Source organism: Cordyceps fumosorosea (assembly GCF_001636725.1).
Source record: "Cordyceps fumosorosea ARSEF 2679 chromosome Unknown scaffold_3, whole genome shotgun sequence".
In the NCBI taxonomy this organism is placed as follows: Eukaryota; Fungi; Ascomycota; class Sordariomycetes; order Hypocreales; family Cordycipitaceae; genus Cordyceps; species Cordyceps fumosorosea.
The window spans coordinates 409,614-437,513 of record NW_017387303.1 but is presented as its reverse complement, the minus strand read 5'-3'; the positions used below and the strand labels follow the sequence as shown (position 1 = coordinate 437,513).

General features: G+C 56.9%; 7 protein-coding genes across 7 annotated transcripts; 4 read left to right on the top strand and 3 right to left on the bottom strand.

Moving 5' to 3' along the window:
- Positions 1-1,673: 1,673 nt before the first annotated feature.
- ISF_01826 (Protein-arginine deiminase) lies at positions 1,674-3,611 on the bottom strand (the record flags this gene model as incomplete). Its single annotated transcript, XM_018845433.1, has 1 exon — positions 1,674-3,611. One exon carries the CDS (start codon positions 3,609-3,611, stop codon positions 1,674-1,676), a length of 1,938 nt encoding a protein of 645 aa, XP_018707156.1.
- A 1,538-nt stretch (positions 3,612-5,149) lies between these two features.
- On the top strand, positions 5,150-7,482 carry ISF_01825 (Peptidase S8, subtilisin-related protein; the record flags this gene model as incomplete). The annotated part of the gene is made up of 2 exons (XM_018845432.1): positions 5,150-5,662; positions 5,758-7,482. 2 exons carry the CDS (start codon positions 5,150-5,152, stop codon positions 7,480-7,482), a joined length of 2,238 nt encoding a protein of 745 aa, XP_018707155.1.
- A 2,646-nt stretch (positions 7,483-10,128) lies between these two features.
- Positions 10,129-11,853, top strand: ISF_01824 (Phosphate transporter; the record flags this gene model as incomplete). Its single annotated transcript, XM_018845431.1, has 1 exon — positions 10,129-11,853. One exon carries the CDS (start codon positions 10,129-10,131, stop codon positions 11,851-11,853), a length of 1,725 nt encoding a protein of 574 aa, XP_018707154.1.
- A 1,141-nt stretch (positions 11,854-12,994) lies between these two features.
- ISF_01823 (dimethylaniline monooxygenase) lies at positions 12,995-15,130 on the top strand (the record flags this gene model as incomplete). The annotated part of the gene is made up of 5 exons (XM_018845430.1): positions 12,995-13,159; positions 13,218-13,676; positions 13,778-13,973; positions 14,086-14,871; positions 14,955-15,130. 5 exons carry the CDS (start codon positions 12,995-12,997, stop codon positions 15,128-15,130), a joined length of 1,782 nt encoding a protein of 593 aa, XP_018707153.1.
- A 1,022-nt stretch (positions 15,131-16,152) lies between these two features.
- On the bottom strand, positions 16,153-17,793 carry ISF_01822 (bZIP transcription factor, bZIP-1; the record flags this gene model as incomplete). The annotated part of the gene is made up of 1 exon (XM_018845429.1): positions 16,153-17,793. The coding sequence occupies one exon, from the start codon at positions 17,791-17,793 to the stop codon at positions 16,153-16,155; it is 1,641 nt and encodes a 546-aa protein (XP_018707152.1).
- Positions 17,794-20,820: 3,027 nt separating this feature from the next.
- On the top strand, positions 20,821-23,282 carry ISF_01821 (hypothetical protein; the record flags this gene model as incomplete). Its single annotated transcript, XM_018845428.1, has 4 exons — positions 20,821-21,024; positions 21,087-21,206; positions 21,271-23,060; positions 23,144-23,282. 4 exons carry the CDS (start codon positions 20,821-20,823, stop codon positions 23,280-23,282), a joined length of 2,253 nt encoding a protein of 750 aa, XP_018707151.1.
- Positions 23,283-23,943: 661 nt separating this feature from the next.
- ISF_01820 (ribosomal RNA-processing protein 12) lies at positions 23,944-27,748 on the bottom strand (the record flags this gene model as incomplete). The annotated part of the gene is made up of 3 exons (XM_018845427.1): positions 23,944-27,297; positions 27,371-27,604; positions 27,671-27,748. 3 exons carry the CDS (start codon positions 27,746-27,748, stop codon positions 23,944-23,946), a joined length of 3,666 nt encoding a protein of 1,221 aa, XP_018707150.1.
- Between the last annotated feature and the right edge of the window lie 152 nt (positions 27,749-27,900).

Genomic DNA, 27,900 nt, shown 5'->3' with positions numbered 1-27,900 from the left:
GCTCTATCGTACACAATTAAATTGACAGAAATGATTTTAGAAGCAGTTTGGGTGTCAAATTTCTGAAGATGCTTCTGAATCAGTCCGGAACCTGGATGTGCTTCTTCTTTCCCTTCTTCTTCTTCTCCAGCGTCCTCTAACGCGGCATCCCACATCGGAGGGTTGTAGCTTTCCGCCCGTGTCATGCCGCATCTGTAACCGGGAGACGGCATATTAGACCCATCGCTCTTGACATGGTGTGTCTTTTCTCCAGGATACCGGGCCTCTTATCCACTTGTGATTACAACAGTCCTGTGGGCTTGCTCCTCTTGCCTCCCGCCCCGTCATCAAGTCGTTCGTTGAAGATCCCCAGGACGTTGCACAACTGTAGAAACGTCTTTGACACGATGTACCAAGGTCTCTCGAGAGGCAGGCAATCTTGCCAGATAATCGCTTTGCCCTAGTTTCATCCGACGGCTTATACTGCTAATTTCGAGGAGGGACTCGTGGCAAAGGACTATGCCAATCCTAGTACTAGACATGCGCAATTAGCAGATTACACTGTCGTTCTCAGGGGTTGCTTCCTTCATCCCATATTGCCGACCTGTATGGTCAGCCGCAAGCACTATTTTAGTAACAAGCTAGCGCATAAAACGAAAAAGAGTACCCTGACGACATCTGAATGCACAAAGGCGGTGCATGAAAAGGAATCCCTACTTTTCAGTGCATGCAGCTAGGCTGTATTTACCAACCCTGAAACCTGACGTGATAACAAGAGCGTATACTGACGATTAATTCTCTATAAAATTTGTCATGTGATTCTTGCCAAGACGGCACCGTGGAAGCTCACGGGAGGTACAAATGTATCACTTTGCTGACTTACGACATGTTCCATGTGGTCAAAGGCGCTGGCTAGTGTCTGAGAAGAATAAATTCAGGGAGGCAGCAGACATTAAATCATCTGCCATCTGCTATAAATTAAGGCTTCTCACAGTGCGCTGGCCGGGCTTTTCTCCGGCGCCAGGTCGTCCCCCAGGGAACCCTTCGATACACAGTGTGTGGCAAAGACGAGGCTAATCTCGGAAGCGTCTTGCCAAAATTCCGAGCCCTGTACCAGCCAAGAAGACGAGGATGTAATTTCAGTTGCTGAGTTTCTTATGATGAGTTTCTTATGCTGAGTGTCTTATGCTGAGTTTCTTATGCTGAGTTCCTTACTCGCTCTGAGTCAGTCTGCGGATACATAAATTCACAACTCGAGAAAATTACATTGACTTGACTAGGCCCCCCTAATAAGTTATAATAAAGTACCACGCTAGTAGGGGTACTGCTAAGGCCGTTTTTGTGCCTATAAATTCCCTTTCTACACATGTATGTCGCAACTTAGAAAAAGGTACTCGCCTAGAGCTGGTAGAGGAATTTTACTGGCTTATAATATGTCCTTCTGACTCGAATACAGATCATTGGTCTTGAATCGGAGAGTACATTGTTAGGCTAACCTATAGAGCACTCCGCAGGCGTTTATTCCGCCCCCGTCGAGTCAGCAGAACGAGTAAGAAAGAAACTCAGCATCAGGGCCTTGGGAGCAGTCCGACTCGGCCGCTTCCGGTCGGAACTGGGCGTCTGTCACCATTTCTTGACCCGGCCGGGCAACACTTCCGTCGATGCTCTCGTCACCACTCTCATCCCCTGGCCATTTACCACCATTGCGCAGACGTATCACGGAAGGTGTTGCTCATGCAGTGCAGGTCGCCAGCCTTGGTGTGAATCCTCCACTCCTCCAGGAAATCGACAGTGGTGAAGCCGGCCTTCCTGTAGGCGGCGGCGGCGGCCTCCTCGAATATGTCCTTGCCGTCGATGACGGGGCCGAAGGGCTTGGGGGCCAGGTAGTGCGAGTCGGACAGGGGCACGCCGTTGACGAGGCTGGGCAGGACCGAGTTGTAGCGCGGGGGCTTCTTGCCGCCGGCGGCCTGACGGCGCTGCTCGGTGGAGGTCTCGGCCTCGGGCTCGTCGTCGTAGTCGCCGTCGTCGGAGACGTGCGAGGGGAACTTGTCGAAGAACTCCTTGTCGAGGGCGGCTTCGGAGGCCTCGTCGCGGGCGCCGATGCCGCGGCGGCGGAGGCCGGACCACTCGTGGTAGGTCTTGGTCATCTCGTAGCGGCTGATGAGGGAGGGGACGCGGTGGATCTCGGCGTCGGTGATGCCCGTCTCCCGCTTGAGGATCTCGAGGTTGGCCTCCATGGCCTTGGCGGCGACCTCGGTGGCGACCATGTTGGAGTCCTTCTTGAGGAAGTTGTCAATGGTCGGGCCGGCGCGGGCCGGCGCGGGCCGGCTGATGACGCGGGCGCTGGCGTGGCCGGCGGCCTGGGCGTCGCGGAGCATCTGGAGGCCCATCGCGGGGTCGATGGCGATGATGGCCCAGCCGCGCTCCGTCTTGGCCGGCACGGCCTGCACCATCTCGTCGACGTGCTTGACGGTGAGCCAGGTCGAGTCGAGCACGAGCGGCGCCTGCATCTCCTGGGCCGCGAAGTAGTCCATGCTGTTGGGCAGGTGGTCACGGTCGCCGCCGACGATGATGCGGCCGGCGGGGAACCTCTTGCCGTTGAGCTCGTACGGCGGGATGGCCTCGAGGTTGCCGCCGGCGTTAAAGTCGGGGCCGCGCCTGTACAGGTCGGTCGGGCGGTTCGGGGCGACGGCGCCGACGCCGTCGCCGCGGAGGGTGGTGTAGAGGACGGCGGTGGAGTAGGTTGAGGGGTCGTGAAGGGCCTCGAGGAGGACGCGGATCGCGACGGCGGTGCCGTTGGGCCCGGGCATGCTGGCGTACGTGGGCTCGAAGAAGTCCTGCGCCCAGGCCTCTTTGGTGGCGAGGCGGGTGAGCCCGCCGGCGATGCCGGCGGCCTTGACGCTCGCCTGGATGCCATCGAGGATGGTGTCGAGGTAGGTCTTCATCTGGCCCTTGAAGCTGTTAAAGTCGGACGTGAAGACCTGGCTGACGGCCTGGCGGTGGTGGTGCATCAGCACGGGCGCGACGCGCAGCATGACGCTGTCCTTGGACTCGGCCTGGCCGTCGCGGACGCTGAAGTCGATCTTGACCCGGCCGTCCCACTCGGGGCGGCGAGTGTCACGCGCGTCCACGCCGAGGGTCAGGCCCTGCTTGAGGTCCTGGGCCTTGAAGACGGTGTCGTTGTTGACAATCTCCCACTTGCTGCCGTCCTTGCGGAAGACGCGGACGAGGGCACGCGACTTCTCGTCCGCGACTGTGATGGTGCCGGTGGCGTCGTCGCTCAGGCCCGCGATGGGCACGGTGAGCATCGGTGCCAGGTTCTGCGGCGCGCGCTGCGTGTCGTCGCTCGCGTCGTGACACGTGCCGAGCGTGTCGTAGAGCTTGCCGAGGTCAAACGGGAGGTCGAAGCCGGTATGCAGTTTCTTGCAGCGGTCGCCCGAGTCGCCGATGTTGGGCAGGAAGATGGCACCGGAGGCGTCGCTCCAGGTGTCCTTGCCGGCCTGGTCCGAGGTGCCGTCGACGTCGACGATGCCGTCCCGGTTGGTGTCGACACGGATATCGGCCTTGGACGCCGTGGGGCCGGCGGCAGCGAGGGCGGCAAGGCCGGTCAAGACAATCGCGTTTGACTTCATTGCGGCTACGGGTTGGATGCTTGGGCTGTTCAGGTCGTGATGGCTGGGGCAAATGAATGGATATGGCTCAATTGGGCCACACAGAAAAGAGTGTCTAAGTTGGTTGGGGTTGGACAAGGAAGGAGAAGGGCTTCTGGAGTTCTCTATAAATAAAAACGGCTGATGTAGCAACCAAGGTTGACAAATCTATTCGTTACACGACTGGCACAAGTTAAAGGCACGAGTCGTTCAAATTACCTGGCCCGTAATTCGAGCCTGGATTCGATGCGTACGACTCGGTTCCTTGCTCAACAATCCTGCATAAGTAGACTCAATTTGGGTTATGCATTCAATATATTAAAACGTACAAATTGTCTGTAGCTAGCATCCACGACAGCGTGATACTAATTTGCATACCAACTATGTAAATGCAAGTAATCATCGTTAACTAATAACTACTAAGCTTATCCCTTTCGCTGACCACATTGCGGTTCGAAACCTAAAGCGACTAGGCAGGATACAGTACAATAAGATTAGCTATGCTCTAATTATTATAATAGACCCTCTGTCTATGGTCAAGGAACGGCTTAGTCATGTTAAGAATTTCCAGTGGCCAGCTCATACTATCTATAATAACCCTCTTACTATCTTTAATATTAAGGTTCACCATCCCACGCTTCAATCAGGCAATGGCAAGGGTACGGCCGCGATGTAGCGCGATTACCAAGTCGTGCCTTCTCTTTTGAGCCTTGGCGGACGAGTCTGGTAGCGTTCCAGCGTCAGTTGACGCCAGATCAATAGCAGCACTTTGTCTACCACGGACCTATGCGTATATCTTAGATGCTATGGATGTTTAGCCACGGGTTGCCATTACTGCATATCTTAATCTCTTTAGTCGAGTGGTTGCCTAGGTCTATCGGTCCCCATGCTGACATAGGATACCCAGGCCTGGGAAGAAGGATCCCCAGACTAAACACTGAGCTATAGCGATCAGAAAGATTGAGCAAGGGCATCCCACTAGTCATCCCTCATAACAGCCATGTACCTTCAAGGTTCATGACAAGATTCGATTCATGACAAGACTCGGTTCATTACAAGACTCGGTTCAAGACAAGACTTGGTTTATGACAAGTCCCGGCTTGGCGTTGGAATTCTTGACGCCCTAAAGCGACCCCCTCGGGTCGATATCGAGGCCACAAAGAGTCAAAGTCTGACTATACCTGTGGCTGTGCCTAGGAAAGCTCCATGTGCTCGGAAGTCCTCGTCACATAAACCCATGGCGCGTAGATGAGAACCCGCACTTCCAAGAAAAAAGGCTCATTTTATGTTCTCATGAGGGACAAAGGCTAAAGAGAAGCTTTTTACATTCTAATTATGGGCAAAATGCTGGTATTTGTTACTTGGTAACTTGCTTTAATACATAGGGTTAACCTTGGCGTTGAATCTTGGACGTATTTATGACCCTCCAGTAACCCCTTTCAGACCACTTCCATCCTCACAATCTTCTTGGACACTTACAACACCACACTCATTCCACTATCCTATTGAATACACTCGTTATGACCCGTCTTTACCTCTTATCGGCCTTGTTGCCGATCTTCGCCAAAGCCTTGGCCATCGGTGCCACAAACCAGGCAGCAGGAGCAACCCAGAACGAGGCCAACCTTGTTGAGGGCGCTTTCATCGTCGAGTGCAACAGCCTCAGCGATGTCAAGTCTCTGAAACAAGAGATCCAGAGCCTGGGCGGCACTGTTCGCCATAACTACACTTCCGACACCTTTTTCGGCCTCTCCGCGCAGCTGCCTGGTGGGAGTGATGGCAAGGCTAGCAACTTCTCTTCTGAGATGAAGACCAAGAGCGGCGTCAAGAACGTGTGGCCGGTCGAGACTGTGACGCTCCCCACAGAGGCGACAGAAGAGATCAAGGAAGTGCAGGAGAAGTTGCAGAGGCGTGGCAGTCGCCGCGCTACCGATGGCAAGGCGCCGTGGAACCATCTCATGACGCAGGTCGACAAGCTTCACGCGGAGGGATACTCTGGCAAAGGAATCAAGGTCGGCGTTGTTGACACTGGTGTGAGTTTTATCTTCTTCATCATTACGCGTATTAGCATGATCGTGTCTGCGTCTGGGAAACTCACATCTGCTCTAGGTCAACTACAAAAATCAAGGCCCTCGGTGGTTGCTTCGGCCCCAACTGTCGGGTAGCTTTCGGAGGCTACTTTGACGGAAACACCGTCCAGCCTGAGCCCATCGTTACTCATAGCTACGGCACCATCGTTGCTAGCATCTTGGCCGGATATAGCGAAGAAGACGGCTTTGTCGGCGCGGCGCCCAACGCGACGATCGGAGCCTACAGCATCGGCGGCGGGGCTACCCACGCCGAGGACAGCATCATTGCTGCCTGGCTCCAGGCCGAAAAAGACGGCATGCAAGTCATCGTATCCTCGTTCGGCTACCAGGGCGGCAACTGGGCACAGCGGCCGACAGCTATGGTCGTCTCTCGTCTGGTCGCCAAAGGCATCCCCTGCGTTGTTGGGATCGGTAACGAGAAAAGCAACGGCTTGTTCAACGTCATGAACCCGTCGTCCGGCCGGGGCGTCATCAGTGTCAACTCCTTCACGGAACAAGGTTATATTGCGAGCCTTTCGGCGTCCGGGCCGACGGCGGAGCTGGACATCAAGCCGCAGGTCGGTGCGCCAGGCGAGCAAGTGCCGGTTGCGTACGCGGACGGTAGCTACGGCAAGAACAGCGGCACGTCCTTCGCGGGACCGCTTGTCGCGGGCATCATCGCCCTCGTCGCCGAGGCCAGAGGCACCTTTGACCCGGCACTGATTGAATCCCTTCTCGTGTCCACGGCTGAGCCGCGAGGCGAGCCCAATTACTCGGTCGCTCTCCAGGGCGGCGGCCTCATCCAAGCCTGGGACGCCGCGCACGCCACGACTCTTGTGCAGCCTGCCAGCCTCGCCTTCAATGACACCGATCACCGGGTGCCCAAGCTGAGTCTGAAAATCACCAACACGGCCAAGTCGGATGTGAAATACCAGCTCTCCAGCATTGCCTCCGATTCGATTTACACTTTAGGCGATTGGGGTATAAAGCAGGACGAAACCATCCAGAGTTCGGCTCAGATAAAGCTGAGCCAGAGCAGCTTTACCCTGACTCCCGGCCAGTCGACTTCCGTCGATGTCTCGGCTTCGGACCCCGAGGGAGCTGACCCCAACCGCTTGCCAGTGTGGTCTGGCTATATCAAGATCCAGGAGACCGGTTCGTCTAGCAAAGCGCTGACGGTCCCGTACCTTGGCGTGGCGGGCTCACTTCGCTCAATGCGTGTCATCCCTTTCGCCGGCCACGTTTCGGTTCGAAACTGGGATCGGCCGGCTAAGATGAGGTACAACAAGATTGGTGATACTCCAGTCGTTGTGGCAGACCCTCCGTCCATGGGTAAGGAAGGGCTCGGCCGCATTGAGAATTTCCAGTGGCCCGCCGATACCATCCATAACAACCCCGTTGCCATCTTCGACATCAAGGTTGGAACGCCGCGAATCGAAGTCCACGTCGTGCCTCTGGACATTTGCCCGAAGCAGACCGACGAGAAGCTCAGCATCGGCAAGGCTTGCGTTCCTGAGTCGAGCCTGGTTGACGTTGCAGGCATCAAGTCTATCGGAGTGATCGCCGACTACGAGCATAACTACAAGGGTCGTGGGGATGAAGAGAACGTCTTTGTGTTCAAGGGCCTGCTTGAGTCTGGCGAGTATGCTCCTCCGGGTAGATACAAGTTTGTCGCTCGCGCCCTGGCTCTTTTTGGGGATGCGGATAATGAGGCCCACTGGCAGGTGCAGGAGACGCACAAGTTTACCTTTGGGTATGAATCGAACCTGATTGAAGTCGCGTAGGACGTGTGCAGGTAGAAATTCGAGGACTACTTGTCGGCGTACGGCCTTGAGCCGGGTTTCCGCGCACGGCTGATTGCGTTCGCCACAAGGATGACTCTTCTCCCTAGACTACATTAGAAGTCATCCACCACATACTTGAAGAGAGAATTCAAGCGCGATATGCCGTCGTTGATGCATCTCCTCTCCAATGCAGCCGGTGATGACGGTTGTCCATGATAGATTCTGTAACCAATCATCGGGTAAGACAAGCGGAATTCTCATGATCCGCTGGATATTATTTCCATCAGGGCTCTGCATTTATGTTAACTTTGAGAATTGCTAAAGGTGGGTGGGCTCTCGTCAGTTTCACCCTCCTCCCTCCGGTCGCTTGTAAGCTGGAGTCGGGATGCTGAAATGAGGAACAACGGTGTCCGGGGCGTTGGACAGAAAGAAGGCGGATAGAATGAAACAACGGCAACGACTCGGACGTGGGGAAAGGGTGGCCTGCCAAGACGCGCCGCCAAGACGCGTCAGCCGAATTGAGGCGTTTCGCGGCGGCGACCAGGAAGGCGAGCAACGTGCCAGCATCCGCGATTGTGGATGGCTTGTCAACAAATATGGCGACGGTTGAAGATTTCCGGCTTTGAAGGATGAGTTGGTGGGCAGACTCCTTCTGAGGCTTGTCGCGGGACGCGCTACGCGAATTTCTCGGCTGTTCGTGACAACGGACGATCCGCAAACGTGAGCGTATTATTCCCGTGAGAAGAGGGATTGTTCTTGAAGAAAAAAGGTTCAGACGGGGAGGGGGGGGAGACCAAGGAAAAACTGAGAGGGAAATACAAAGATGGTGCAGCAAGCTGCCGAAAAGCAGCTTATTTTGTCGGAAAGGCTGTCGAAAGAGACCAGTTGCCAAACAGGGACGCACGTGTAGATGTCTTCGGACATGATTGGCCAGCCAAGAGGAGGAAGATCTGGATAGACCTATTGATGTGGCTTTTCGAAAGAAGCGTGAAGTTAAATTGAATGGCCGTCTGGTCACCTTGGCGGGTTCCAGCTTTTGCAGTTGGAGATGGGAAGCCTCGCAGGCGACCAGTTATGGCGCGCGATGGTGGCTTGGCATTAGCGCCAACGTAAAAGATAGAGTTAATGGGTGCGATGCGCTAATATTTCGGTCTCTTTCTTTCAGATGCTTCTTTTTTGGTTGATTTCGTCCGTGTCGAGTCTCAGGTGCCTTGATTCCGTTGTTGGAAGCAAATACCTGTTTCTTGGAGGTTGGCTGGTTAATTGAGTGCATATACGGATAGGGATACATAGGTACCTTTGTGCTTACCAATCCTGTTGCTTGCCATCGTTATCAGCCATCTTATCAGTTCTCATCTCTGATGCATCGTGCAAGGAACCACGCCGTTTGCTCCAACCTCCCAACTTCCCCAATCCCTTAGTAGCTTGAAAACATCATCTTAGTATGCTACGGCTTCTCTGAAACCACCGCCCGTTCCAGTATCTTGTGAACATCGCAAGCGAGTATCCCGCCCCCCTCCGCTGCCTTCACCCAATCGACCGTAGCCACCCCCTAACGGGGCGCTTCTCACTTTAGAAGCCCGTCGATCAAAACATCTTACGGACTCGTCCACGTGCTACTCTACCTTACAAGATGCTGTTGGAAATGTCTTGGCTGGGGTAATTTTACCGGCCAACCTGGGGCCACTCAAGGCCTCCATGACTGCACCTCAGCATTTTGCCACTGTTTCTTGGTCTGCTGGTGGTGCAGCTATTGAAGCCAAGTGGTCGTCAGTAACAATCATCAATTGGAGCAAATGAGCCTTGTTCTGGTTTTTAATAGACCTCTAGTTTCGGTCAATACTGTCCTCAAACACCAACGTTGTTTAGCCGCGGGCCTGCCAGCCAACATTCAAGCATTCATCAGGAAGTATCATAGTCAATATTGATGGCTGCAGAGCCAGGTACAAGATCAAGGCCGCTCTCCCCAGTTGCAAAGCCATGACGAAATTTACGGCGAGAGGGATGCACACAAAACCCGGCGACAAGCACAGTCTGCCTCACCCAAGAGCTGGCCCCCGACCGAGCCTTCATAGCAGCGCGAACCACGTGGCTGAATTCGCTGCAGCTTCTGCCTCTTCTTTCCCACTGCTAGACCGAAGGACACCAGCTCGTCTTGGCATGACCGCCTGTCAAGCTTCTTACTGCGTTGGCGCCCAGCTTCCTATGTTTCCACAGCGCCCCAGCTTACCCGCCGCCATCATCCACACACACCAAACCGACCGGCACCATCCCTACAGTTGGAACGGACGCTCCTATTGCGTTTCTGCTCATGCCAGTAGGATGTATTGGTTGCAATAGCAGGCACAGGTCCGCGTCTTGGCGAGTAAAGCTGTGCGCCGGTCGGAAGAGAAAGACTTGACCATGTTCGGCGCCCTTGGCTCTTGGCCCATCTCAGCTAAATAGTCTACTCATCCTCGCCTGGCTGGCGCGTTTACTCCTTCTCTGGCAGGTCATTCCTCGATAGTAGTGTTCTCTTTTACACCGGCCTTTGCCGACGAGTTCCTGGTGCTCCTTTTCACTCTCCTCCTTGATCTTCTGGAAAGATTCTAAAAGAACCGACAACCACCGCACTCACCTGCCACCTCCTGTGAAGCAACCGCCAACATGGTTCTGCACCAGTACGACTACCTTCTGGCGGTCGGCACCATCTTCGCCTTCCTAGATGCCTGGAACATTGGTGCCAACGATGTCGCCAACTCGTGGGCCAGTTCCGTCTCGTCCCGCTCCATCAGCTACCTACAGGCCATGTGCGGCGCGTCGCTCATGGAGTTTTCCGGAGCCCTCGGTGTAGGTGGCCGTGTCGCCGATACCATCCGAACCAAGGTCGTCGACGTCAAGGCCTTTTCCGCCCAGCCGGCTCTTCTCATGCTCGGCATGGTCTGCGCCGTCACCGCCTCCTCCCTCTACCTCACCATGGCGACCAAGTTTGGTATGCCTGTCTCGACTACGCACTCGATCCTCGGTGGTGTTCTCGGCATGGGCATAGGTGCTCTGGGTAACAAGGGCATCACTTGGGTTGGCTACCACAAGGACGGCTCCCTTGATCTGAAGCAGGGTGTCGTCCAGGTCTTCCTTGCCTGGATCATTGCCCCTATCCTGTCTGGTAGTTTCGGTGCCATGATCTTCCTCCTCACCAAGTACGGCGTTTTGCTTCGCGCCAACCCTGCCGCCAAGGGTCTCTTCCTCGTGCCCATCTACTTCTGGCTTACCTCGTCCCTCATTGTCATGCTGTTGATCTGGAAGGGTGGTGACTACAACGTCGCCCTGACGGAGGCTCAGATTCCCGGTGTCATCGTCGGTGTCGGCGCCGGCTTCGCTCTTCTCATCACCATCTTCCTCGTTCCCTGGATGTACCGCGTCGTCATCAAGGAGGACTGGCAGCTCAAGACGTGGCACATCCTCCAGGGCCCCCTCCTGCTCCGCCGCGGCGAGGTGCCCCCTCCTCCCGAGAACTTTACCGGCATCGTCCGCAACTACTACGAGGGCCACATGACGCGCGAGGAGCTCGACGCTCGCCGCAACCGCAACGCTGCCGTTGTCACCGGCGATGTGGAGGGCCAGCATGAGGCTGAAGGCCAGCAGGAAAAGACGGCCGTCTCAGACGTCTCCACGGAAGAGGTCCCCAAGTCCAGCCACAAGTCCCTCATCGGCCCCAAGCCCGACGGAGCGTGGTACACTCCCGCCGTCGCCTTCTGGTGGCTCAAGTGGGCTGTCCTCCGCGGTGTCGACCAGGACATTGTCGGCTCCCAGAGCGAAAAGTCGGTCATTGCTGGCGATGTCGAGGAGATTCACGCCCACGCCCGCCACTTTGACAACAAGGCCGAGTTCCTCTACACCTTCCTCCAGATCATGACTGCCGCCGCCGCCTCCTTCACCCACGGCGCCAACGATGTTGCCAACGCCGTGGGCCCCTACGCGTCCATCTACCAGATCTGGAAGACCGAGGTGGTTCCCCTCAAGGCCGACGTTCCCCGCTGGATCCTCGCCTTTGGCGGTGCCGGTATCTGCATCGGTCTGTGGACGTACGGCTACCACATCATGCGCAATCTGGGTAACCGCGTCACTCTCATGTCGCCGTCGCGTGGTTTCTCCATGGAGCTCGGTTCCGTCATCACCGTCATCATGGCCACCCGTCTCGAGCTGCCCGTCTCGACTACTCAGTGCATCACCGGCGCCATTGTCGGCGTCGGTCTCTGCAACGGCGACTGGCGCGCCATCAACTGGCGCATGGTTTCATGGATCTACCTTGGTTGGTTCATCACTGTGCCGGTTACCGGTGTCTTTTCTGGTGTCCTCATGGGCTTCATCACCTTTTCTCCTCACTGGTAACTGACCCGCTGGTAGCTGTCGGATCTCAACCCATGCGGGTCGTCTCAGCCGTCAGTATTTATCTCTTTCTACAAGCTTCATGTTCAAGTCTTTTGCATTACGGCATGATCGGTATGCATTTTTATTCATAACTAGAGCCGCGCGCTCAACAGATGCAGGATGATACCACAAGATGGGGTTGAAAAATGTACATACCCTAATAATACAAATGCATTACGGCAATCTCACCGCCCTTGTGAACAGGCAACTAGATCTCGTGCACAATGCTCGGCTTGTACACAAGTTTGCTGTGGCGAGGCAAACACTTGCGAGCGTCAAGCTGAAGCTTCGGCGGGTTCGTGTAGCGCCGCCGAATCTCGTTTCATCCACATTGTTCCTGTTCCTGTTCCCACTTGTTGTTCCTTTGTTCCCTAACAATAGACACATATCCCGAAGGTGGCTGTCAACAGGCGCCACTGACGACGAGCGGCCTTAATTGGAAGTCCTCCTAGTATTTATTCACCCCACGTTGTTGTCTTTATGTTCCTTACAAGCCTAAAAACAGAAACTAAAGAGGACCTCGGAGCAACAAAAGCAGCTGGCTGTGAGCCACTTCCACCTTTTTTTCCAACGTTATATCAGCAGGAGGGTATGACATCGGGCACGTTGTTGTATCATCGTAGCGAACCTACCACAGACTTGCTTCCCTTCTCGTTTCCCCCTCCCACCCTTTTTCGCGAGATCTGGTGTGGCCTTCACCCGACGGTCGCGCGGCCAGATTTCTGTGCCTCGTCGCAGGAGTTGCCATTTTTTTTTTGGCGGGATGTTGTATTGTTTGCGCTCTTTCATCTACCTCTTTTCCTTGGGGTCGATAATTTGTAGTAGTTAGCAAGTGCCGGGCCGTGTGGCGACACTCTGTGCGCCACTGCCGACGACATTGTTCCTCGGAGGCCCGTCAAAAGGTGAACGTGACAATAGTGCCGTAGCTTGCTTCAATATGTATATATATATATATATAGATATCCAAAGCTACCATGTGCTGGGCTTGCTTTGTTCTGTCCTAATATACGAATCCCACTTACACCGTTGTGTCTGTCCGTGTTGGTTCCCCACACACACGATCCTTGCTTCATACAGCCCTCTGGTTCAAATAAGCAAAGCTATGAAGGTCGCCGTTGTTGGAGGCGGTCCCGCGGGCATCGCGACGCTCAAGTTCCTGGCCACGGCGCACCTCTTCTTCCCGATCCCGCCGCTCGACGTGCGCCTCTTCGAGGCCGGCGACGAGGTCGGCGGCACCTTTGTGCAGCGCGTCTACGAAGACGCCGAGGTGAGTAGACCCTCTGACCCCGAGGCACATTTCACAACTGATGACCAACGGTAAACAGCTGGTCTCGTCCAAGTACCTGACCGCCTTCTCCGACTTTCGGCTGCCGGCCGACGCGCCCGACTTCGTCACGCCCGCCGTGTACGTGCAGTACCTGCGCGACTACCTAACGCACTTTGGCCTGTGGCCGCACGTCCGGTGCCGGTCGCGCGTCACGCGCATCGTCCGGCGCCTGCCGGCCGGCCACACCGTGGAGGTGACGACGACGGCGGCGGACGGCGGCGCGGCGGTGGTGGAGGCGTGGGACTGCGACGCCGTGGCCATCTGCACGGGCATCAACGTGTTGCCGCGCATCCCGGAGGTGCCCGGCCTCCTGAGCAGGACGACGACGACGGTGCTGCACTCGTCCGAGGTCAAGACGCGCGCGCAGCTAGGCGAGGGCACGCACGTGGTGGTGCTCGGCGCGGGCGAGACGGGCATGGACATGGCGCACCTGGCCGTGACGGCACCGACGGCGTCGGTGACGCTGTGCCACCGGGAGGGCTTCTTCTGTGCGCCAAAGGCACGAACCACCACACACCGCCAATTCTGGAGACTGGGAGACTGACATGGAGTGAACAGGTTATCCCGACGCCGACGCCGGGAGGGCGCCCGCACAAGGAGGGCACCCGCCAGAACAAGCCGGTCGACACGTCCATAGCCAGCCTGTTCGACACGGCGTACGCGCACCCGCTGCTGCAGCGCGGACCGCTGCCGTGGGCGGCGTACGACCTCTGGGTGCGCTGGATGCACTGGCTCATCAGCGGCACCGAGGAGGGTCCGGACCAATGGGTCGGACAGATGAGCAAGGACCGGAAGCATCTCGATTCTCGCAAGTCCTCCCCCATCTTCCCCGTTCTGTCCGTGTTTTGTGACTAATGATGATGCAGTCTTCATGTGCAAGTCGGACCGCGCACTCCCGTACCTCTCCGCCGGACACCGCTCCACGTCCTTGCTGCAGCGTCTCCGCGCGCGCATCCTCAACGTGCCCATCCGGCCGAACCCGGACGGCCGCACCATCACCGTCCGGCGCTGGCCCTCGCACGTCGACCCGTCCTCCGGCATCATGCACTTCTCCGACGCCGACGCCACCACCGTGACTCCGGACGTCGTCGTGCTCGCCACCGGATACGCCACCTCCTTCCACATGCTCGACCACTCCCTCGGCGCCTACCCTTCCCTCGACGACGCCACCTCCGGCGGCCGCGGCATCTACTGTCCCACCGCCGGCGTGGACGTCGCCTACGTCGGCTTCGTGCGGCCCAGCATCGGCGCCATCCCGCCCCTCGCCGAGCTCCAGGCCCAGCTGTGGGTTCTCCGCCTGCTGCAGCGCTCCCTCCCGGGGGACGTCGTCGCTCACCGGGCAGGGGACGCGGTGGAGGGGTACGAGGTGGACTACAAGCTGCGGGCGCGCGCCGGGTACGACTTGTTCCGGGACAGGCGCGGCGTGGACCACGAGAGCTACGCGTACCAGCTGGCGCTGGACATGGGCGCGGCGCCGACGCTGGGGAGCGTGCTGGCGCGCCGCGACGCGAGGTGCCTGTACGCCTGGGCGATGGGGCCCAACTTCAACACCAAGTTCCGGCTGGTCGGGCCGTGGCGCGACGAGGCCGTGGCGGCGGCGGTGATGCGTGGGGAGCTGTACGAGGTGGTGCGGCGTTCGGGGGGAGCAGTGTGTAAGTTTTTTTCCGTCTTTTTTTTTTCCTTTTTTTTGTAGATGCGTAAGAATACATGCTAACGGGAAATGACGGTGGAGTAGATTTCTTGACGTATACGGTCATTCCGTTGCTGGTCTTTGGCACCCTCAGCCTCGTCTTGTACGCGGCGGGTTGGGTCGCGGGGCTGCCGAGCAAGGCGCTTGCTGCCTGCAAGCGCGCGGTTGGTCGGCAGGGCAGGGCCAAGGAGGCAGATCACAAGTGCAAGGCATGCGATTAAAAGTAGTCTGGAAAGATGCCATGCTAGACTGTACGTTTACTACCGTTAGCCCGAGGATGCATTCATGGTCGCTTGTGTGTATTTGTTGCCAAGTGGTGGCATGGTTCCAGAGCGCTGAGTGAGCGATGCCGGTATCTTCACTTTAAATTGCAATTTATTTCTTCATCCATTTTCCTCGATGAGACAGAGTATTGGTAGAGACAGGTTATTTATATAATTATCATAGCATCTTTCTCATTCATTCGACAGGGCCACCACCAAAACACCCTCGCACGGTGCAGTGTTGTCTGCCATGGCCACTCCCGACTACTTATACTCGCAAAAAACTTCCCACTTTAATAAGCCAGGTCCTCCTATGCTGACCATTATTTTCGGTGGCTCGAGCAGAATCAAATAACTTGCCGAACACCCTCGAGTCAACAGCCGGAGCTTTGCGGACGTGAAACACTTGCGACGGGCCTGATCACCCTTGGGCCCGACGGCTGCTTGGTCGGTTTCACGGCTATTAATACAGCGCATGAACTTTGCTATAATTTATTTAACTAGTTCCCGCGGACGAGTAATGACGGCCAGCTCATGCTGTGCCACCACAACCACGGGCCAAGCCACGGCCATCAAGGGGCGGCGGGTCATACCGCCATGATCGACGGGCCAAGACGTATCACCGTGAAACTCACCCAGCATCGAGTACAGACGTTTCCCGCATCGAGTTGGGTCAGCGTTAAGCCTCAAATATAGATAAAAATAGCATCACGGGGTTCAAGAGTAGTTGCAATATGTCTGTTCGCTCTCATTGAGTAGTGTACCCTCGCGGTTCTATCTATACAAACGATATAGATGCTCAAGTAAATATATATATATAGAAAAAAACAAGCTCATGCTTGTGCCAAGCGCCAGTCCCGTTATCCCAGTAGCCCGGTTCCCCAATATGCACAGTACATGTCGTACAAATGAAACGCTCTGCTGAAGCCATGATCGCTGTAAATCTTTTGTGTTGTAAAATCAAATCCGTCGTAAACCAGTTACAACTCCCGGGTGAGGAGTTCTAATCTGGCCATCACCGACTCGGCACTAGCGGCGATGTGCTGGACACGAGCCATGGCATAGGCAGAAGAGCGCTCTACTTCCGTGACATCAACAAGTTCATAGCGGGACAGGACCTTCTCAGCCTCGATGCCGCCAAAGACATCAATGTGAGAGAGGCTTTCAGATGAAACAGACGATTCGTTGGCAGGGGTAGACGGCTGGGCATGGAAAAGAGCGTAGTCAGGGTCAGACTCGAACTCCTCGTTGACGACGGCGGCTTCAGCGGGCTCGACAGTCTCACGCTTGACGGGGCGCTCGATGACCGGGGCATCAACCTTCTCCTCCTCAGAAAAGGACTCGACAAAGTTGGAAGTCTTGCCAGCAAGGACACCAGCGTCAATGGGAGCAGGGATCTCGGGAGTATCCACGACAAAGACGGTAGGCTGGAAGTTGTACCCATCGAGGGCCAGCATCGAGTAGTCCATGCTCTGCTCAGGGATCATCGCCATGCCGATCTGCTGCTGGGACTGGTTGCCGTAGGGGTTGGTATCCTTGGGAATCTGAGCCTGCTCTTGCTCGGGCTGGGCCTCGACCTTGATGGGGGCCTGGGGAATGGCGGCAGAGTTGGTGCTAAGGTGATCGAGGAAGTTGGAGAAGCTGGGCGAAGAGAGAAGCATGCGGGTGAGGTCAGACAGACGCTTGTTCTCCTCCATCAGGGCACGGTTGCTCTGGCGGAGGCGGGTGACCTCGTCTTCCTTGTTGTCACGCTCGCTCTCGAGCTGAGTGATGTACTCCTTTCTGCGGGAGCGGAAAGCACGGGCCGAGACCTTGTTGCGCAGCTGTCGACGCTCCTTGGAGCTGAGCTTCTTTCCCTCCTCACTAGCGAGGAGACGCTCGTCCTCGTCCATGTCCTCCTCGGACTTCTTAGTGCGAGGCATGCTCGAGGAACCAGACTGCGAGTCGCCCGAGGCAGAGGCAGGCTTGGCACGCATGTTGTTGAGTAGCTGGGTAATCTTCTGCTCAACGATCGGGTCGGTAGCCTGGGGAGCCTTGCCGCGAGCCTTTTGACTCTGGGACTGTTGCATCATGTGGCGTTGGTGAGCCTGGGCCTTGGCGACGGCAGCGGCCTGGGTGTGGGCACCGGGCCAGAGACGGCCGGGCGAGCTGTTGGCGGAGGCTTGCTGCTGGGGCTGCTCAATGCTGCTAGGGTTGACGGTGAAGAACTGATTCGTGTTCGAGGCGTCAAAGTCCATGTCGAGCTCAGAGGCGGCGAGAGTGGCTTGGGAGGGCGATGTGTTGAAGTCAAAAACGTCGTTCTCGGGAGAGAAGCTGGTGAGGTAGTCGAGGCTGCCAAAGTCCTGGTAGCCAGTATTGTTGGTCTGGTTCACGGCCATGGTGTTGGCGAGGGCGCCCGGGACGAAGCCGGTCTGCTGGCGGTACATGTCGTAGTTGTGACTGGGACCGTTCATGGCCTGCGTTGTGGTCGACGGGACGGGCGGGGGGGTCATGTCGGAGATGGGGCTGGCAAAGCCAGGCTTGGTGCTCATGTTGGGCGAGAGTGAGGGAGACTGGTAGTTTGCATCATACTCGGAGAGGTCGAGCAGAGCATCGAATTCGTTCTGGGCCGAGGCCGACATTGTGATGGAATTGGCTGTCGTCAAGGCGATGTGGCGATCTGAAATGAGTCAAAGGCGGAAATAGAACCGAGTCAAAACGAAGACTCGATTGCAGATGGATAGTTGGGATTGATTTGGAAGTCCTGAGGCGGAATGTTTGTTGATGTGAGAATGATGGAGAAGGGAGGAAGGAGGAAAAGGCAAAGGGGAAGGTGACGTGAGGCAGAAGGGGGCCGTTGTGGCTATGAATGGAAACGGAAGCGGATGGGAATGGGGGGAGTGTGGCATAGCCGGGGCGTACAAGGGGGGGGGGGCTTGAGGGAGAAGAACAGGGCTCTGGTGCTCGATGAGCCAAGGAGCGAGCCAAGGAACAGCCAAACAGAGACAAGCACAGGCGTAACGGGCGAGTAGAGGCCGAGCAGAGACCCAGGCAGCCGGGAAAGGGAGCCGTTCGGAATATCCGCGGTTGAGACTTGGTTGGTCAGATTGGGTCGGCAGTGGGGTCCAAGGGGATGAGGGACGCGTCAGCTTTTTCGTTAGCTGGGACGCTGATTTCATGTTCCGTGCCAGGCTGCTTTTCAGTGCAACGGCGGGCATTTACAGGCCATTTACAGGCCATTTACAGTGCCTAAACGTGCTACAAACCCGGCTGACTGGTTGCCCAGCGGTGGCTGCTCTAGCGCTCCAACGGACCTTGTCCGGCGCTCAGAGCCTCTCCCACTTCACCGTACCAGCCTAACCGACAGTACTTCATTCTGCTCGTTTTATGCATATTGAATCAGGACACCTCTGCTAGCAGCCGAGTGAAAAGTGATGACGACGCTGCTCAACTCCTGCCCGTTTGGGCAACCATGCTGCTGCGCCTCCCGTCAGCCAATCGCTCCATTCCATCATTTACTTGCTCACAGCTGTTGTATTTATTTTGGGAGCTCTCGCTGCCGTTTCTTCCTCGCTGTCCCAACTGTTTCTGTCTAGTGTCCGAGAGAGCTGACGTACCAGGCCTCTTTCCGTCTCGGCTCTCCGTACAGGGTCCTTCGCGCACATGTACATAACACGGCTGTATATCGCATGCTCGTCTATTCCTCTGCTCCAATGGTTCCGTCTTCTGGTCCTCGGTCTACCCTCCGAACTCTCCCATATGCACTGTACTCTGGAATTCTCATCTAATAGTGCCCACGTTCCCAAGCTTTCAGCGCAAAATTACAATTAATAACAATCTCGTCGCCTTCCCCGAACATCAGTCCACCCGCCCCAGAAGATCCAGCACTGCCACCCACTTCAATCGCCACGACCCCTCTCGAAACGCTCTAGCGCTAAACTCATTCTCAGTCCAAAAGATACACGGTTCTTGGCCCAGTCGTACCACGTTTCCCGGCGTCCTCCACAGTCCGGTGCCCTGGTCTTCGTCGCACTCGGCAACTGTCAAATGCCCCAACGTCCTCCCGTTCTCCCCTTGACATCCAGACACATGTCTTGTTCGTTCATCTCAGTTCCTGCGCTTCGCCTGTTTCAGTTTTGCTTGCTTGTCAGTGTAGCCTGTCTGCTAGCAGAGTACACTCTGTCTTGTATCTCTGCACAGCCTCCCACATCTATCTCATTATCCTGCTGCCTGTCGTGGCTGTGTTGTCCTAGCGCTGGCTCCCTGTAATTGGCTATTTTCCCACAGGCCCACCCAATCAGCTCAAATCACGTGTCTTTCCTCATTCTCAAGTCACGTGACACTTCCCGGCCCGGCTATCGCTTTTGTTATCACCCACACCATTTCTACATTGGGAGTCATTGTCGAAACATCACGACACCACCAAGGCAGCATGGCGATTCAGCGCATTAATTAAAGTAGGCCACCATTCCCATCCTCGCCATCCCAGCCGTCTCGTCTGCCCAAGCCTGACAGAGTATGCTGACATTATCAGTCACCCTCACTCTTCTCACCACCAGTGTTGACCGTGACCCGATGGCGGTGCTACACCGTACCGGATTTCATGCATGCATCTCACCTTTACCACTCACCGAACGGAATTCACCAAACACTCCAGTCAGGAACAACGGTCGTCTTTATTTACTCGTAATGCCTGAAAATCCACTTGGAGTCAGGCTGGACCCTAGCATTACCGCCAATGAGCTATACTAGTGCTTGTCTCCCGACGGCCAGTGACTGCTGTCTATCGCCTGAGCACCTCGAATTCGCTTCACGCAGCCATCATTGCCTCTCTACAATGTATAGAGGCTAATCATGGCATGATCTGGTCCCAATTATCGCCTCAGCGCATTATCGCATCCAGGCCATACCATGGAGCATGAGTGTGTTCCATGCGTGATGCATTGGCACTGCAAATGCATCAACCAGAACGCTTCAGTTCTCGTAGCTTTGAGCACATATCTCGTAAGCCGTGTTTCTCGTACAATTGACTGCCATCCACACACATACACGAATTGCTTCGTTTTCCCGACGCCTGTAATACATCAACAGCCAATCTAAATGCAGTCCCCGCGACATCGTCTGTGCCGCTGCATCTGGCCGCCAATGGCCTCACGGCTCGCCCTTTGGACCAATCTGACTGGTCCTTAAAGGTCAAGCTGCATAAATCGAGACCGCCCTATTTATCCCCAATTACAGCCCAATCTCGTCTGGCCGCAATACATCACACGTGATGCCCGCGGTTACGCCTTCACATCTCAGTTGCGTGATTACCTAATCACGATCTGCCTAACCAACCTCAATCGTGGCCCAACTTCCCCAACATCCATCCAACGCGCTCCCAGTTAGCTCAAAAGCACAGCCCGCTCCGCTGATCAGGTTTCCCTTTTTCGACTTACCCTTCTCGGGTGTGGTCTTTTTAAAACAGCCACTCGCGGTACCTGTGTGGCCATAGCTCCTGCCGCTGCAGACCCGTGGAATCACCAATCGTCTCGCCCACGATCGAGTAGAGTTCTGTTCTTCTGCTCTGCCGGACTGGCCCGGCTGCTCCCACGCACCCGGCTTCGCTCATCTGGCTGCCTGCATCTCGAACGCCTCCCTTCCCTTCAAACATGACATAGCCGCCACAAATGGTGAGGGAACAGCGCGGCCTCCCTGCCGCGGTGGTTGGCGGCCCAAAGGAACGGCACATGAGGCAGAGCAGGCCCCAGTTCGACTGCTCTGCGCCTGTGCCCGAGAACTTTGCGGCGAGGCCTCTCGTGCCAAAGTCCAAGCATCACACGTATTTTGAGTTTGTCGCCAACGAGAACAAGAAGAAGAAGCTTGAATATGAGGTTTGATTGACTATTTATGCCGTGGCACGTAACCTCTTCTTCGACTCACGCGTCGTCCCTAGACCACAATCAAGAGAACGCCGCCCGCAGGATTCGAGTTTGTCCCCATAGGCAACCCCGACCTGACCACGGCCTGCAAGGAAATATCTCGAGAAAAGGATGCCATGATCTTCATCGTCTCCGTATGTGGCTAGCCGTCGGCCGCCCGTCACCTGTAGCTGTCAATATTAACACCCTATCGCGCAGAACGCCAAGGCAGCTCCCGGGACTACCATCTCCGGCCAGGTTCACCGCGTCGGTCACCATATCAGAGCAATGATTGTTGAGGAGGCCAGGGCCAAGCTGGGCCACGTTCCCCAGCTGCCCGCCGTCACCACAACCAACGGAGCACCCGAGCCCATTCCCGACTCGCAGGAAGTCTATCACGCACAGGCTGACGCTGCTCTCAGAGATTTGTTTCCTCGCATCCCCAACACTGATCGCCAAATCATTATTGATCATTCCTTTACCCGAGTTCGTTTCCCGCCTCCTCGCCTGTCCCTCGCTAATCGTCATATCCAGAGTGTTTCCAGCAAAGGCTCCGGCTCCGGGCCCGTCGGCCTTTCTAAGGACATATCCTTGGCTAGAAGAGTGCAGTTGGCCGTCCTGGCCCATATACGCCATAACCACACTCCGTATGATCAGTACCTCAAGGAGGTGTCCTGGGAGAATGCTCGCAAACTCGTGGAACAGCGTTGCCTGGATACCCTTGTCCAGTGGCGAGGTGACGAGGAAACTGGCCGTGATCAGCTGGATGAAATTCTCCGCGAAGTAGTCGTCATCTCAGACTCTGAAACTGGAGACTCGGATGATGAGTCGACGGATGCTACCTCGGCCGAGGAGCCAGACGTGGAACCCACCGCTGCCGGACCAGCAAGCCCAAGGCTCCCTCTGCCACAGCCCGGATTGGATATCACCATGGAGCAAAGTGGCCAACCCGGGCGTCCCGCTGGACATGTACAATCCCCTGACCCTAACCAACAAGGATCCAAATCTCAGAGGCGGAATCAGCGGGGATTTAAGCGATACCGTGCCTGGGAAGAAGCCATCCGGCGAAATAGAGAGCTTCGGGGCTCTTCCTCTTCCACGGCCATGGAGACCGATCCTGGTCCCTACCCAACCTACGCTCGGCAGCAACCGCTGCACTCTGCCCCAATCATGCTGCCAATTCACCGGCCACCATTTGGAGGATCAGCCGCTTCGCGGTCCCTCACGCCCCCGTCCCATGATGTACCACTTCCCTCGATAGAGCCAACATCACCCATGCAGCCATCATTTGTGCGTCGCATACCTCCTCAACGCCCCATGGATAATCAGCACCCAGAAGCCTGGAATCAGCCTCCGTTCCAAACCAGCGTACCGCCTGGAAGGAGTGCTCCGTTCATCGTCACATCCGGCCCCGCATCGCAGTACTCGGTGGCGCCTCCGCAGGCGCCTCCCTACCCGTACCAGCCACCGTACGGGACAGAAGTATATCTCCATGCAAGGCAAGTAAATGACGCGCAACCTCCCGGATCTAATGGCCATTTTCAGGCAGAGCTTTGGCAAGCACAAGCACAAGCACAGGTTCCCACCCCTGCTCACAGGATTATTATGGATGTCAACCGGCCAGGAGAGCGCTCCAACCCCATCGTTATGGAGGATAGGGGAGGATTCTACGAGCGCGTCACCCAGCCGGAAGAACCCATACATATTCGGGAAGTGCGTCGCTGGTCTCGGCCCCCAGAGCCATATGGAAACCGCTACTTTCCTCTCCGCCGCGAGAGTCCGATGGTGCAAGACCACGAGATGGATGGTGGTGTCGAATTGTATCCTGTTTCGCGGGAAACCGCCCATGCAGTGCTTCCATGGAGACCTCCGTACCAGACTCCCTTACAGCAGGCTCCCCTAGCCGCATCTGACCACCGAGACCACGGTGCGATCCATATCCGGGCCGTATCGCAGTCCCCATCCCACGCCGAGCACCAAGGGCTATTCTCATTACCTCGTAGGGACCAGTGAGTGGTTTCCTCCGCATTTGCTTCTTCATTTTTATTTCAACCTTACACTCTTATTTCAACGCTGTGCTCACACGAAGCAGAAACCAAAGCAGCTGGGGCACCGCCAGAGACAGCCAGTACGGACACGGACAGGCTCGAGGACACGGGTACCGGTCACCGCCAATCCAGGCATCGCCGCGCCGGCATGGGCCACGAGGGAACGTGATTGTTCTCGACTAAGGATCCGTGGGCATGCCTCTGCCCCTTAACTGGGCGCAATACGTTTTTTGTTGGATCGGGAGAAGAGGCTGCTGGAAAGCCGCTCACCTTTTCACGTTCTTTCTGTTGTCGGGGAACTGAATGAATGAATGCACGCTGGACCGAACCATTGACACACAAATTGTTTGTGATGACCGTTTTCGCTTTTCATTTTGTTCCATTTCTAATGCTCTCTTGAGTGCGACGTTTTCTCTTTTTTCTCACATCTGAAGTTTGCATAGCGCTGCGGGAAAGACCATGAAGACGCATGACTACGTTTTTTTCTTCTTTTTTATATAAACACACATGTTGCTATGGAGAGAGATGATACACCGAAGGGGGGCATTACAAATGACTTTGGCGGCCGATGGGGAAAGGAAAGGATGCTGCATATTCAGATAATGGAACTTGGTGACCCAAATACACACGCCACTTATTCACGTTTTTACACAATTGTTATATAATCATTTTTTTTTTCCCTTTTAGTGATTTTCCTTCTACTTGGTATATATACAGTCTCTTCTTTCCTGTAGAAAACCACAAAAATAAAAAAAAATTGTCCCTACACGTTCTCTTCTCGCTTTCATGTAAAAATGTGACGACCAGTTCACTCCTTGCCTTCATTGCGTCCCCTTCATCTTCTTTAGTTCCGACCGCCTCCCCGTCGGCCCTTGCCCACGCCGTTGGCACCCGTCGGCCCCGCGCCGCCTCGCTTCTTCTCCACGCCCAGTCCCCTCCGGCCGTTGGCGATGCCACCACGACCCGAACGCGCACCGCCGCCGCCGCCACCACCACCACGGCCACGTCCACCCCTGAAACCTCCGCGACCGCGGTCGCCGCCGGCCTTGCCGGGGCTGATCCGGTTCTTGATGATGACGGCCGCCTTCTCGTCCAGCTGCTCGCCGTCGTCGTCGTCGTCGGCGGCGTCGTCGCGGGAGCGGCGGTTGGAGAACTTGAGCTTGCCGCCGCGGCCGCGGCGCGCGGCGTCCTTGCCCTTGATGGCCGCGACGTAGGCGCCGACGCCGGAGCCGCCCTCGGGCTGGTCAATCTCCATGGCGTTGTCGTCGGCGGCGGCGGCGGCGGCGTCGTCGTCCTTGCCGAGGATGAGCTTGCCGTCGAGGTCGACCTTGGCCCTGGACTTGCCCCTTTGCGGCTGGCGCGTCCGGGAGGGCTTGGTGGAGGAGATGTTGGCGAGGGCCTTCTTGTCGAGCAGGTCCAGCGGCTCGTCGTCGTCCTCGAGGATGTACGTCTTGCCGCCCTTTTGCGTCTTCTTCTTCTGCCGGGGCGCCTCCTCGTCGTCGTCATTGTCGTCGTCGCCCTCCGACTCGCTGCTGTAGATGGCGCGGTCGTATTCGGTGTCGAACTGCTGCTTGCCACCGGCCTCCTCATCATCCTCCTCGTCGCCGCTGTCGTCGCCGCCGCCCGCGCGGGCCGCGTCCTTCTTCCTCTTGGCGCGGTCCTTGCTCTTGCGGATGTTGACAATGAGCTTGCGGGCCTCCTCGGGGCAGTTCTTATGGAGGTCGTCGTACCCGAAGCGGCGCACCATGCGCTCCAGGATGTGCTTGACCTTGGCCTTGAAGTGGCCCTTGTGCTCGCTGCTCCAGACGATCAGGTTGGGCACGAGCGTCGCGAGGCGCGGACGCATCAGCTCCGTCGGCAGGCTCACCACGCACACCTTGACGAAGCCCAGACAGCTCTTGACGATCTCGCGATTGTTGGACGTCAGGAAGAGGTCCATGGTCTGCACGAGGTCCGACAGCGTCTGCTCGCCCAGGGCAGCGCGGAACTCGTACAGCAGCCGGCTGATGGCGGTAACGCTCGCCGAGATCATGTGCGGCGTGCTCCCGGCGAGGCCCGCGCTAACCATGGTGAAGAACTCCTCGATGTTGGCGACGCCCGCTGGGGCATCGTCGGGCATATGCGGCACCAGGCGGTTGTCGATGGGTGCGTCGCCAGCCGCGGCCATGCGCGTACCCATCTGCACGAGCAGCTCGTACGCCGCTTCGCGTGCACGCTCGTTGTTTTCCTTGCAGCAGATGACGACCTCGCTGAGCACGGAGGGGATGAAGTGCAGCGCGGTGTCGGGCACGTAGGGCAGCAGCGCGGAGATGGCGGCAAGGCGGTCGCGGCGCGCCGGCGCGGACACCTTGGCGGAACTCGATACGATGAGCTGTTGCAGCTCGGAGCTGCGCTCCTGCAGCGCCGCCTGGCCAAGTTCCGAGGTTGCCAATCGCGGGATCAGCTTATACGCCTTCTTCTGCAGCTGCGGCTCGTCGTCGCGGCCGATGATGAGCGTTGCAATCTCGAAGAGCGTCGCGAAGCTCTCGCGCGGCAGGTACGCCGACATTGTGATGACGAGGTCCATAAGCGTCTGCGCCGTGGACGGCATGTGGTCCTTGCCCCCCTTGTTACCCTTCTCCTTATCACCCGCGGCGACAGGGAGGTTTTCGAGCTCTGAGGCGAGCATCTTGCTCACGCGGTCAAAGGTGTCCATGAGCTCCTGCTTCGGTGTGATACTGAGGAATGCGTTGACTGTCTGCAAAATGGGGCCGCGGCTCTGCGGCAGCGTCTGGGTGTATACGTTGAAAAGCACAGCGAGCATGTTGCCAGCGTACTGTCCGAGGTAGGCGAGGTTACTGGCCGCCGTCTCCTTGCTGACGCGAGCTTGCAGCAGGAAGTCGTCTTCCTCTTCGGTGATGGTTGATAGAGCCTGGTTCGATTCAACCACGGTCTTGAGCGCACGGCAGACGTCCAGGCGAAGCTCGGTCTGCTTGTAGAGGAGGTTGGCAATCATTTCGGCAAAAGTTTGGTCAAACGCCTCAGTGAGATCAAGAGGTAGGTCGCAGTACCCGGGCAGGATGGACCAGACTTGCTGCACGAGGGTCTCGTAGATCTTAATTTCCATCGTCTTGGGAGCTTCACCGTGCTCCAGCACGCGCTGGAACATGACCTCACTCAGCGGTACCATTTCACGCCTGAAATGGGCCAAGTCTGTGTTGCTAGTGTAGTCGCGGAGGATGGGCAGCATCCAGGCGCGGCCAGCCTGGCCTTTGACGGGCTTGATCAGGTTGAGTGGCAGCACGGAGAGGACGGCTTCGGGCCCCATAGCGCGGACGGCCTGCCCAATCACCTCGTCGGCCTCCTTCTTGTTGCGGAAGGATGAGTTTTCACGAATCTCACCAATGGTCTTGGTGACGCTCAGCAGGATCGGGTTGGCCCTCCAGCGCAGGGACAGGAACATGGCGGCGAGGACGTTAAAGGTCTGCAGCCAGGCGGCCTGGAACTGCACTGTGAGGAGGGACTCGGCCGTCTTGGCGACCTTTTCGAGAGTCTTTTCGTCGTATATTGAGGGGTCGATGATGACTTGCTGTGGAATGCAGTTGGCCATGAAGGAGATTAGGCACTCCGAGGCGGAGATGCGAATGTTTTCGGACTGTGATTCGAGGAACTGCGCAACCATGCGGAACAGATCGGGGAGTTTTTGAAAGGTCTCCTCAGGCTCCATCTGCGCCGAGACGTCGTAGCCCCGAGACAGAATGGCGAGCCAGGGCGGAACCAGCTGTGTGTCGTTTGCTGCTGGTCGCAGCTCCGAAATAATCTCCATCAGCCGGGGGAGCTTAGCCGAAGACACCTCCTCGCTCATACCCTCAAAGATGAGCTCAAAAATCTCAAACGCGGCCATGGTCATGTATTCGTTGCCCGTCTTGGCAATATTCAGAAGCAGCTCGCACAGCGACTCAATCTTTGTGCTCGGCCAGCCGCCGCTCGCCGCCGCGACCGTCTTGACGAGCTGCAGGGCGTGAATCAGTTCTGGGTCGTGCGCCGCCGCGGCCGCCGCCTTCTTGCCCTTGCGCGCCGCGAGGGCCTGGGTCGCGAGGTCCTCGAGGTTCTTGAGCGCCGTCTGGGCGCACATGTCCGCGGCCGGGTGGTCGATGGCCGGGCTCGGGGGCGGGTTGCGCAGGACGCGCTTGAGGGCGTCCTGTGCGCGGCGGCGGACCTTGGGCCGCGTCGAGGCAGCCCATGGACGCGCGCAGCAGCAGCGGCTCGGCGGCGTCGCGCAGCAGGAGCACGGGCGCCAGCAGCGTCAGGATCTGGGTGAACTTGGAGCGCAGCAGCGCCTCGGGGGCGTGCGGCGTGACGACATCCAGGAGGTAGACGACGGGCGTGGCCAGCTCCGTGTTGACGGTGCCGCTGCTGTTGGCGTTTTGGAGGAGGGCGAGGAGGGCGGCAAAGTATCCGGTCGGGGTGGGCTCAGTGTTTTGTTCTTTCAGGGTGGACTCGACGGCCTGAAGCACAACAACAGTCTGCGGGGAGAGGCCAGTCAGTCGAGCCTCGCAGGAAGAAGCGGCGGTATGGGGAAGTTGACTTACACGTTGCTGACTCTGCAGGCCGGGTGACTTGATCTTGTCAAGCTTCTCAGCCAAAGATAGCGTCGACATTACCGCCATCTTGTCCCAAGAAGGATTGTTTGATCAATACAAGTCGAACTGTTGGTAACTCTTCCAGAAAGCCAGTTCCAGCCAGGCCCGAATTTTTGATGCAGTGTCGTCCAAAAAAAATTCCTTATCGGGGACTCCCCGCCAGCGATAAGATCCGTCCG